At 35.8% G+C, this 13,214-nt stretch overlaps 1 protein-coding gene across 1 annotated transcript in view; it reads left to right on the top strand.

The window, feature by feature from the left end:
• The window catches only part of KIAA0825 (KIAA0825 ortholog), a 461,655-nt gene extending 448,815 nt beyond the window's left edge, over positions 1–12,840 (top strand). The window contains exon 19 of the mRNA XM_030816963.1: positions 11,591–12,840. Coding sequence (XP_030672823.1) covers positions 11,591–11,708 — 118 coding nt within the window. The 3' untranslated portion in view covers positions 11,709–12,840. The remainder of the gene's footprint in view (positions 1–11,590) is intronic.
• The last annotated feature ends 374 nt before the right edge of the window (positions 12,841–13,214 follow it).

Genomic DNA, 13,214 nt, shown 5'->3' with positions numbered 1-13,214 from the left:
TGTATAGCTAGTTATCATAATCATATAACAAAATCTTGGCTTAAGCAAGCGACCAAATTACTAATTCATGATGGCAAGTGTTGATATATAATAGTATTGAGTTTGGACATAATTATAGGTATTTCTATATATTTTAAAAATATACATTTATATATGTTTATATCTATTATATTTATTTCTATGTATTTCTATACATTTTATTATGTATATATTAAATTGGGTTTCGGGGGTTCTAAGTAGTATACCATACTAGCAAATTGTGAGATATTTTTGTAAAATAAACAAGTAAACTTCATTTTCTGGATATTAAAGCATTCAATTAGGTCAAAATAAATTGTGGGGAGTGGGAATAACTTACTCTGCCTATTTCAAGAAAAGCCTATGTTTTGTAACTTCTAAAGGCAAAGATGTGACTACCATTTATAGTATTCTATAAAAATTTAATGTCCTTTGCATTTCATGGAACCTCTGTAATATTAAAAAATAGCCCAATCTATCATTAAATTTGAAAATAAAATAGAACAAATAAATTATATTCTTAACTTTTATTTGACCTTTTAGTGTTATTAATCTCTTTTCAGAAGAGTAGTGTGCAAATATTTTCTCCCATTCTGGGGGTTGTCTCTTTGCTTTATTGATTGTATCCTTTTCTGTCCAGAAGCTTTTTAACTTGTTTTGATCCTATTTGTCAATTTTTGCTTTGGTTGTCTGTGCTTGTGGGGTATTGTTCAAGAAATCTTTAGCCAGACTAATGTCCTGGAGATTTTCCCCAATGTTTTCTTGTAGTAATTTCATAGTTTGAGGCCTTATATTTTATGTCTTTAATCCATTTTGATTTGATTTTTTATATGGTGAGAGATGGGGGTCTAGTTTCATTCTTCTGTATATGAATATCCAGTTTTCCCAGCACCATTTATTGAAGAGACTGTCTTTTCCCCAGTGCATGTTCTTAGAACCTTTGTTAAAAATGAGTTCACTGAGGCCGGGCACGTGTGGCTGATGCCTGTAATCCCAGCACTTTGGGAGGCTGAGGCAGGCGGATCACGAGGTCAGGAGATGAAGACCATCCTGGCTAATACGGTGAAACCCTGTCTCTACTAAAAATATAAAAAATTAGCTGGGCGTGGTGGCACGCGTCTGTAGTCCCAGCTACTCAGGAGGCTAAGGCAGGAGAATTGCTTGAACCTGGGAGGCAGAGGTTGCAGTGAGCTGAGATCGCACCACTGCACTCCAGCCTGGGCAACAGAGTGAGACTCCGTCTAAAAAAAAAAAAAAAAAGAGTTCACTGTAGGTGCGTGGATTGTTTCTGAGTTCTCTATTCTGTTCCATTAGTCTATGTGTCTTTTTTTACACCAATACCACACTGCTTTGGTTACTATACCTCTGTAATATAATTTGAAGTCAGATAATATGATTCCTCCAGTTTTGTTCTTTTTGCGTAGGATTGTTTTGGCTATTTTGGCTCTTTTGTGGTTCCATATAAACTGTAGGATTGTTTTGTTTTATTTCTATAAGGAATGTCATTGGTATTTTGATAGGGATTCACTGAATCTAGATTAGCTCAATGCTTTAAACTCAGCAGGCTCTCAAATGTTTGCTAGATAAATAAGCAAGTTAATTACATATGGTAAAACTCTGTTCTAAAATGTGACTCATTGTGATACATATTAAATAGAATACAAACTGAGGTTGATGTCTCAAAACATAAGCTACACATGCTAAAGTTCAATATAACAAGTAATTTTTAAGGCCTTCTAATTTCATTCTTACAACAAGAGTCCATTACAATTAATTTCCTACCATTACCATTCATTGAGACAGTTTCCCAGAGTTTATGCTCATTTTTGTCAGTCTTCTTCTATTTATTCTATATCTACAGCACCATATTTTAAGAAATGGTATAATCTGAAAATGTTGTCCGAGTCATGAAAGATAAATTTAAATTCATTTAGTTAGTATTATGTATTTTGATCCCTTAAAAATTGAGGACCTAAATATTGTTATACTCAGTTAATTACATTAACCAGAAAGGAAATGTGAATGGTTATATTTTACTGATGACTAAATTAAGAGGGCTTTGCTGATTTATACAGTTTCTCAGAATTAACTATAATAACATCCTCTTTACATCAAAGCTGGTTGTGATAATTAAAATGACAGCCCTTTTTTGACAGTTCTACTATATGCCTTTGAGGAGCTCCTAAACTGATAGTAGAAGGAAGGCAATCAACAACCAGAGACCCAGTGAGATGATGATATAAAGTTACATACTAAAGAAAAAAGTGGTGGTAAAGAAAGTTGGAGGAAGGAAAAGGTTATTGGGATCAATCCAATTAAATTAAACATTTGGTTTTTGGTGTCACATCACCAGAAATTAAATGTTTAAATAGTGACCTACAAAAGGTCTCACTCCAGTGTGATATGTGACCTAAATTAAGTACTTTGCTAAGCAAAGTTTGTTTAAAGCCTTTTTACATTGGTCAAAAATACTAGTCAGGTACCAAATAACTGAAATTACTGAATATCTTTTTTCTTTATACCACTATCTCATTTTTAAAAAGGTTGTAAGTATAGTTAGTAAATAAATGAACTTGCAGGAAGTTGTTGCCTTTTGGTAAGGTCACTGAATTTTAGACTTTAAGAAACAAATAGTGATACAAAAACTAAGGATGGGTAAATTAATTTTAATGCTCTAATAGCCATCATATTCATCATTCATAAAATTGACAAATAATACCTTTTGAGATATCAACTACTACTCATTGTGATACTGGTAGTGAAAAGTTATTATTTCTTCATTCCATCCAAGAATAATATAGTAACACTTGAACTTCTAACACATACCAATCAACAGGTATTTTGCCAGTGCTTAAAAAGTACAGATTACAGTGTACAAAACACTAAACTATTAGTTATTTGAAATATGCTACTTGAGCCAAACTAAGATATTTGTACATTTTAAGGGGTGGGAAGCACTGGAGTAGGGGACAGAACAAGTTTGTTTGTTTGTTTGTTTGGGAGAAGAAATAACATGACATCTATCTGCAATTTCTCCAAATCATGGAGAGCCAAGTAATGTTATATTCTGTGAGCATTAAATAGCATAACCAGACCAGGAATGGTAGCTGACACTTATAATCCCAATGCTTTGGGAGGCCAAGGCAGGAGGATTGCTTGAGGCCAGCCTGGGCAACAAAGTGAGACCTCTTCTCTACAGAAAAATATTAAAAAAAAAAAAAATAGGTGGCCATGGTAGTGCACACCCGTAGTCCTAGCTACCTGGGAGGCTGAGGCAGGACAATTGCTTGAGCCCAGCAGTTTGAGGCTATAATGAACTATGATCATGTCACTGCACTCCAGCCTGGGCAACAGAGTGAGACCATGACTCAAAAAAAATCATAACCAAATACTTTCTGAATTTGCTTCCAATTGTGTTCCCTGGAGAAAGTTTTCATAGAAAAGTAACCATCTATTCCAGATGTCCTGTGTCCTAACCTTCTCTATCCTTATCATTTATATCTCTGGAAATGATAAGTAACCTATAGATTCTTTAAAAGTATCAAGTTAAGAAGGATGTAAATGCTGAGAAATAAGATGAAGCAGAGATTGTATGCAGGGCAAGCCATATTGGTGTCATTTAGAGGCTGAATCAAGAACAGAAGAATCCACTCTTCCTACACTTTCCAATGCTTACTAAAAGCTGAATTAAGTGGCCTCAGCTTGGGTGGCATTTTCTTGCTTCTAGCAACATAACTTGAGCAGCAGCATTTAAAATATCCTCACTCTGCCATGTTTATTAAAAGCAAATGATAACAAAGATGACATGAATGTGAAAAGGTCAATTTCTATGTGTTTGTTTTTGCATTTGTCATATTATAAGAGAAAACTGTTAATAGTGATAAATATGTTCAAAAACATTCCTGAGGCTCATAAAAATAAATCCATCTCTTTTCTATTTGAAAAAGAAAATACATTATTTGAAATAAAATATTTGAAACAAAAGCTACAGATAACAAAGTCTTCTTCAACAAACTGCAAGTATAGATGAAAAGATACATGTGAAAAAACTTTTTAATGCAACAATGAAATAACAGCTCAAGAAAGTAATAGAAAAGATGTAACAAAGCAGTATGTGGTTAATTGACCAAAATTGACCTAATATCCATAAGCCCAGACATTAGATATTATAGGACTCAAAGGAAAAGGATGATCACACATTAGTCTTAGGTAGTTGGGAAGTTCTCCATGAAAAAGGTGGGCTGTAGACTGGGTCTGAAGAAGGATGAGCAGGTTTGGGGTAGGTGGAAAGGCATTTCATGTGGGTGGAACAGCAAAAGCAGAAGTGCAAACACAAGTGGGAAAACACAATGCGAGAGACAATAAGGAAAATAATTTTCTCCCTAGGGGAGGTAGTAGCAGCTAAACAGAACTGCTGCTACCAAGCTAGAACAGTAAAGACTTTAAACTCTCTAGGCAGGGCAGTCATTGCTGGTTTGATGTAGCAGTAGCGTGAGTCTTCAGATCTGGATATCTGGAGACTATTGCACTGTCCAGACACTGAAATCATGGGTACCTGTGGACTAATGGCAGTGGGGTATGCATGAATGTGAGAATGTTTGCAGAGTAAGTTGTCTCTTAACTGGTGACAGACTGTGTGAACAAGATTGGGAGTGGTGGCATAAAATACTTTGTGAACAACAACTGGATATGTGGGGCTTTCCAAGGGAGAAGAGAAGATGGTCTAGGACTGATCCTGAGAAAAGCTCACATGTACAGAACAGCAGAAAGAAGGTAACAGAGACATTACTTTCCCTTCTGATTTGAACCTCCCTCTGAAAAACCAGTCTGCAGTGTACAGTGTGGAGAGACAGACAACAAGGATTTTTCTTGAAGAATAAAATCCAATATGACTTTACTCTTCACTCTTCAGACCCTGTGTTATTGAGGGAGAAGGGGGTAATGGTCAGTTTGAATAATTTAAATATACAGACATATATATTAAATATACATACATGCATATAGTAAATATACATACAGTATATATTTAATATACACACATACAGTATATATTTAATATGTATATAGTAAATATACATACATACAGTATATATTTAATATACACACATACAGTATATATATTTAACATACATATATGTATGTATATTATATATACTGATGCATATATGTGTATATATACAGTATACAGATATGTACTATATACAGATATGCAGATATATACAGATATGTACTATATACACATATACTGTATACATATGTTACTGTATTCATATATGTACATATATGTATACAGTATGTATATTTAATGCTGATATAATTGGAGTGTGAGTAAAAATGGCCATCAAGAATTGAATTGAGAGAACTTAGGACAAAAACAAAGTTTAAAGATACTGAATTACAGCTTGGGACAGAGCTGAATTACAGATGTGAGAAAACAACTGGATATGTGGGGCTTTCCAAGGGAGAAGAGAAGATGGTCTAGGACTGACCCTGAGAAAAGCTCACATGTACAGAACAGCAGAAAGAAGGTAACAGAGACATTACTTTTCCCTCTGATTTGAACCTCCCTCTGAAAAACCAGCCTGCACTGTGCAATGTGGAGGAGAGACAGACAACAAGGATTTTTCTTGAAGAATAAAATCCAATATGACTTTACTCTTCATTCCTCAGCTATATATTGGTAGAACAATTTGAAATCATTTATTTGGCCAGATGACTAATGTTGTTTAACAGTACAATTAGCTAATAAATAATTGTAAAGCACTTTGTAAATATAAAGTGCTACATAAATGTTTCATAATAACATTAAACAGAAGGCTTAAGTTACATTTTTATATTCAAGTATTTTATTGGTTATTGCAGGAGAAATGCCAAAAATATCATCAAATGCCATTATTACAGTCTGTGTTTGAAAAACACAGCAAAGTGATTATAGGAAAACAAAAACAACCTTGGCCATGCTAGGGTTAACAGAGTAGACTAGCATGAAACATCTCCCTCATGAAAAACAAGAGGGAATGACAACACGATCATATACATATATATATGTATATGTTGCAATATTTATTTATTGGAGTGTATTTATTGCAATATTATATTATTTATTGATTCATAGAAAAGATAATTTACCAGATAAAACAATGTGAAAGACATAGAGCATGAGAAAGCACATCAAGGTAGGAGCTCTGAGGAAACCACTTGACACAAGTAGAATCTTACAAAATAAGAGTAACATTCTTTGAAGGACTTAAATTTATAGCTCATCCACTATTTACAACAATGCATTGAGATGTATACCACTAGCACCCCCTATTTTGCATATAAGAGAACTGATGCACAGAGAGATTAAGAAATATGTTCAATATCACACAGCTAGTAAGTGGCAGAGTCAGGATTCAAGCCTAGACAGGATGACTCCCATGTCTACTGGGAGGAATCTGGGAGAGGTTTTATTATCCCGATAAAACAAGACAGGTGGAGCCATACTCCTTCCTCCTGCCTCAGCACGAGGACATGATGGCTGAAGCTGCAACAACCGTACTGGGACCACGAGGTAAAGGACAAGAGAACCACAGAGTCATCAGCCCTACTGTTGTTAAACTACTAAACCTATGCCAGCAATCACCCACCTCTGCATTCTTATTAGATGAGGACAATTACCCCCTATTTGTGTAACTGCCACACCCAGGACTTCTCCTACTTGCAACCTTAACCAATATGCCAAATAATCATCATCATCATCACCATAATAGTTATCACTTGTTGAGTGCTTGCTATAAACGAGGCATTATTTTATGTTTTATGTGTGTTTAATCTCTTCTACCTTATTCCAACTCTGTGAAGCAGGAACTATTATTATTACCATTCTATAGATAAGGAAACTGAGGCACTGTTTCATCTGGGTTGCCCAAGGCCACACTGCTTATAAGGGATTTAAATCCAGCACCCTAACTTCTAAACCCTCATTCTGCAGCAAACAGTATTCTAAACAGTGAAAGACTAAAACTATTTCAATTAAAAATCAGAAATTAGCTAGGGATTCTTCCTATTTTAGTATACCTATTCTTATTCAATATTATTTGGAGATTCTAAAGCCAATGTTTCTCAGTGGGATATATTGACATTTTGGGAAGACAACTCTTCATTGTGTGGGATTGTTGCACATAAAGATGTTGCCATCTGTGTTGTCTAGGTCCTAGCAGAAGCACTCTCTAGACAGTGTCAGCCAAAAATACCCTCCATGTTTCCCCATAGGGAGGCAGTGTCGCCCCAGTTAAGAACTATCATTCTAGCGCAAATTTGGCAAACTTCCTCCAAAAAAAAAGTCCAAAGAGTAAATATTTTAGGCTTTACAGGACATGCAGTCTTAGTCTGTCTCAACTGCAACTACTAAACTCTGACATTATTGAGTGAGATCAGTCATTGACAGTAAATAAACAAATAAGGGGGCCTGTGTTCCAATGTGACTATATTTATACATGAGAAAGAACCCCGAAGCACCAAGGGGTTAAAAAACTTGCCTGGGGTGATTCATCTAGGAAGTTTACATTCAGATTCAACACAAACGCAGAGTGATTCTAGGGCTTGTGCTCTTATTCAGAACACTATTGATTTCAGATATTTTAAATGTTTTTCTCCTAGTAAAAGGCAGGGTAAATGCCTCAAACACCTTCTCACACTCCAGACTCTGGCCCTCCTCATCTGTCTGGTGTTGGCTGCTCCTTCCTGCAGTACAGGCCACCCAAGATTTGCTTCTGTGACAGCCTGGACCAATGCTACCAAGGAAGGATATACCTCATGCTTTACTATGCATGTCCCTAAGAGAGGCTCTCCTGGTTGACTCTAACACAGTCATCCTCGAAACCTCCCCAAATATAAGATTCTATAAAACTGATCACTAGAATAGTTGTTCACTGATCTGTGACTGTTTTTATTTTTCACACCTCAAGGTCTCATTGTGGGTGAGCAAAAACAGATCTTAGCTCATGGTATGGCACATGGAAAAGCTCTATAATATGTGCTAATATTAATAAAACATACAGAGTAGCAGGCAGATATCTCTGCTTGAGGAATGAATATGTGTGTAAATTCAGGAACATACATCCAAGCTAAGAACAACCAAGTCAATCAGAGTGGTACAAATGAGCAAAGTTGTAACTGCTGATTCTGTTAGAGTATCTTGGTCTAGGCTTTAGAGTCCCTATTGTGCTTGCCTAGGAAAAGGGACCCATATCTAACCACCTAGGAGCCATACAGATGGAGCCAATTCCAGAAGACAGTTAATATCATGGTACAGATCAGTGGAGTCTCATGAGACTTGACTGCTAATCAGTGTCTAAGACACAGCATAGTCATTGCCACCAGCTGTGGGGGCCAGGTTGCAATTCTTCTATAATAGTAGGCAGGTGGGGAATTCAGCACTAATCTAAAAGGGCAGGCTACCAAATTTAGGAAAAACAAAAATATAATTACCTCATAATGCTTTTCTGGAGGAACCAGAATATGCTGCTTCCAACATTTTCTAGTTTCTGGGATATGTTTTTTCCACCACAGATATTAAATATATTAGGGGAAATTTGGAATAAAGATTTTTAACAGATTGTCCATCCAATTATGTTTAACAAATTGGTAGATTCTTTTCTCTTTCAGTATTTTTTTTAACAGAATTGACTTGTTGTTTTTGCATTGTGTTAACAAAACCCAAAACCATGATGGAATTAAAGAAAAACTTCCGTTAAGAACTTATAGATGTGAAATATAACAATGTTTGTGATAAATACACATTTCAAATCTCTAACGCTTTCATTCAGTATGAGTAAAACTATTAAGGAAAATGTAGTTCTAATATTTTTTCATCCATTTTTGTCATCATTTTTTATCCTCTTATGAAATGATTTCTTCTTAATAAGCACAAAGCAAATATAATAAGGTTGTGGTAGGTAAATAACTTTGCCTAATATCATTAATTACTAACAGCTCAATTATACTGTGAAGTGCCTATAATTGTCATGAAGCTTCAAAAATCCTTATCATGGATTCTATTATGTAAACGATTCATTTAAATTACATTAATTATACAGATTTTTAATGAAGCAGAGAGACTACTTTCAATTTTCACAAGTAGACACAATGATCAAAATATTTATGTGCATATTACATACTTTATTCTGTTGACATTCATAAAATAATTTACTCAGACAATATCAGCACCTTTACATGGGAAGGAAAAAAGGCAAATCTAATTTCTCATGTTTGGATTTAAAATTATATGATCCTTACATGGTTCTTTCATGTAATATCTATCACAATTTGGGCAATATTTTTTGGAAAGTAAAATATTTAAACTTTTCAACAGTAATTTATATTAGATGTAAATGTTTTTTAAACCACGGTTGTTAATTGCATTTGAAAGTCCAGATTCCAGATCTTGACTCTCTGAGTTCAAATACAAAGATACTCAGGCAAGTGATTTTAACATTCTGTACCTCAGTTTAGTAATCTGTAGAAAAGGAATAATAACTTTTTAAATTGAGAATTTAAAGAGTGATATGTCAAGTGTTTAAAAGAATGCTTAACCATTAGTTAATGCTATATAAAAGCATTTTCCATTATTTATTTTCCTGCTTGGGAGGAGCTCAATTTGACATGAATATTAGCGATACCCAATTTCACCCATATAAAATGGGTAGGGAGAGCTTTTTATCATTAAAATTCCATGAAAGCAGTGTAAGAAAATCTTGTGGGCTAAACTGTAAATCCCAAAATACTGACTTCCCTTGTGATGTGGCTTTGAATAGTGTGGCAGTGAAAAACTTTTTATCATTCATGTTGTTATTAAAACCTCTTAGACCAATGACCTAACTTCAACCATATGGAAACATGGAGAAACTAAGGCAGCGAAAAATAGCAGTTTTTAAATCCAGACAAGTTTGAGGCCAGGAAATGAGGAGAATCGTAGGCAGAGGGTGAAGCAGAAATATAAATTGAAACCAGGTGTTGCTTTTCAGATACTCCTCTTTCTTCTCTCCGTACTTCCCCTCCTTCTTCCTCTCATATATATCACTGCTGGGACTGGCCAGGGCATACTGAACTCAGCACTCCAAAAAGGAAACTTGTATGGGAACAGACATCCTACTAGGAGGTCTCTATGGAAAATCCAAGGCCAGGCGTAGTGGCTCACATCTGTATTCCCAGCACTTTGGTAGGCTGAGGCAGGAGGATCACTTGAGCCCAGGAGGTCAAGATGAGCCTGGGCAACACAGGGGAGACCCTGTCTATACAAAAAAATTAAAAAATTGGCCAGGCATAGTGGTGTGCACCTATAGCCCCACCTACTTGGGAGGCTGAGGCAGGAAGATCACTTGATCCCAAGAGGTCAAGGCTGCAGTGAGCCATAGTTGTGCCACTGCACTCCAGCCTGGGTAACAGAGGGAGACCCTGTCTCAAAACAAAAAAAAAAAAAAAGAAAAAGAAAAAAAAAAAAGAAAGAAAATACAGTTGCTTTCTTTTCATCACTCAAACAAAACCAGAAAATTCCACCCTAAATTCATGTGTGACAGACTATTTGTTGTCTGGGAGTTTGGATTATAACACAATGAGGGGTTCTGGTTCTGGAGGACATTCAGTGAGTAGCTGCTTGTTTGTTATTAGAAATCCTATCCTGCTGAAGCCTTTATGGCAGAGGATCTTTTAGACTGTATCAGCACTGGCTTTAAAATCCTTTTGTAACAGTACATCATGGTGGACAGCTTAGGTAGGGATAGAAATAAGAGTGAGGAGAGGAGAAGGAAACTGTTAGAATGCTGGGTTCAGTATACTCTGGGCAGTCCTGGGCAGTACTGGGGAGGTGGAGAGAGTTGATAGGAAGGAAGAAGTAAGTGTGCTCGGGTTATTGTGATGATATTTACTTTGCAAGATTATATTTATATGTATGTAGTTTGAGAGTCTAAGATTTTATTCTGTATCTCTTAATCATCCAAAATTAGAACGTCTTTAATCTCTTTTTTTAGTAAATGTTATTTGGAACCTTGCTAACAATTTGCCACTTTTCTAGAGTGGTTGAACTTGATTGCTTCAAATCTGATCTTATTTCAAGAAATAGACTGACCTGCCCTTAAGGTATATCCAAGTAAACTCGATGTTCTTCTTTCTGCTAAAGTCTTCCTGGCAAGCCTCCCTGCAACTTACAACCACTAATCTGGTTAATCAGTGAGGGAAAAAATGCTATGAAAAATATTTGCTTATTAGTTGCTAATTCTAGATTTTATTTATATGTGTATTTTCATAGGCCACATACATTCTTGAAATACAGAAACCTCATTTGAAACAATTCTTTAAAAACTTTATCCTGAAGTGGAGCTGATTTCACTCTACTTTCGTCTCCCACTCTCCTGGCCCACTCCGCAGAGGCAGTGCCAATGAACTGTATTACCCAAGAGGCAGTCAGTGAAGAATAAACAGGGAGAAACGGATGACTCAATAAGCCAAGATCACATATTCAAGACTTGATTAACTGAGTGTTGACCTGTGGTTTGAAAGTTACAAAAATGCTAAGATGTGATTTTTCTTTTAGGTGGGAAATGAAGAAGGACGAAACACTAGAAGAGGAAGAGAAAGCAATGCTGGAGCACTTAAAACAAATTTGCACCCCACAGAACTCTTCTGCCTCAGATAACATAGAGGAACAGTAATCTGCAGAAAACAGCAACAGCTTTATTTTAGGAAACAATCCCATGTAATGGAGTAGGATTTTTACCATAGTCAGAATGAACCTCATATGTGCTGTGAAGCATGAAACCAATGACTGAGTAATCTCTGTACTGAAAAGGAATACAGCACATAAAGAATAAGGTGCTACATATTTTTTATTTTAAAAATAATTTCGAATGTTTTTCTTTCCCCAATCTTTCTCTTTATATGATATAACTGCTGCCATCTCGTGTTCCCTTTGAATTATTTTTTTCTCCTTTCAGTCTTGAAGTATCTATGACAACAGGCAAAAATGTTCGGAAATTTTTTAAAGGATTTTTTAAATACAACATTTGGATGTTAAGTTGAGTGGAGTCACATAGCCCCGTGAGGTCATCTGAAATTTTTAATTTAATTTTGTTGTAGCTGTAGCCCAAGTCCCAATCTTAATTGCCTTTACTATCCACAATTGTGCCAACTTTCCTCATTCAATTTATCTAATTACAGTCAAAAAAAAAAAAAAAAAAAGCATTCTCCTGAACTGTAATTTTAGTCACACCTCTGCTTGTAGTGGTTTTCAGTCTTACTCCTAAACCAGAATCAAATTTCTATTCATATATATTCAGGTCCTATACCAAATGGCTCCATGTTCAGACAATTGCTTGCCATCTTCTTGGTTCAAGTCACATGCTTGCCATGTTTTCCCAATCAGAATCCATCTTTCTTCCAAAATTAGGCTCAAAACTAATTCCAGCAATCTTTACCCCAAAGCTCATTAGCTCATATAATGTGTTACTTTAAAAATTTTTCATTATATTGATACACACACACACACAATAAGAAAACAGAACATGCTCTAGTACCCTCTCTGCCAAGGACAATTATAGATATTTATTATTTCCTTCCTTTCAGTGCCTGCTATTAGATTATAAAGACATTGAAGATATTATGATATAATATGAAGTCTCCCTTTATAACTCCCTATATGCCTGCTACAGTGTTATTTCATCAAGTGGACAGTTAACGAACACAATTGATTAAATAGCTGCCAATGAAAGAAAAAGACAACAAAGAGAATTGCATGGTTGGGCAGTCTAAGAACGTCTGGGAGAAGCCTTATATCTTTTTTTTTGTTTGTTTTTTTCATTTTAGAAACAGGGTCTCGCTCTGTTGCCTGGAATGTAGTGCAGTGGCATGATCATAGTTCAGTGTAACCTCAGACTGATAGGCTCAAGCAATACTCCCACTTCAGCCTCCTGAGTAGCTAGAATTACAGGTGCGTGCCACCACACCTGGTTAATTTTTTAAAATTTTTTTGTAAAGATGAGGTCTCACTATGTTGCCCAGGCTGGACTTGAACTCCTTGTCTCAAGTGATTCTCCCACCTAGCTAGAACTACAGTTGCGTGCCACCACACCTGGTTAATTTTTAAAATGTTTTTGTAGAGGTGGGGTCTCACTATGTTGCCCAGGCTGGACTTGAACTCCCCACCTCAAGTGATCTTCCCC

The sequence above is a fragment of the Nomascus leucogenys genome, chromosome 2 (genome assembly GCF_006542625.1).
Source record: "Nomascus leucogenys isolate Asia chromosome 2, Asia_NLE_v1, whole genome shotgun sequence".
Taxonomy (NCBI): Eukaryota; Metazoa; Chordata; class Mammalia; order Primates; family Hylobatidae; genus Nomascus; species Nomascus leucogenys.
The sequence above is the reverse complement of the archived record's forward strand: the minus strand, read 5'-3'. Positions and strand labels throughout refer to the sequence as shown.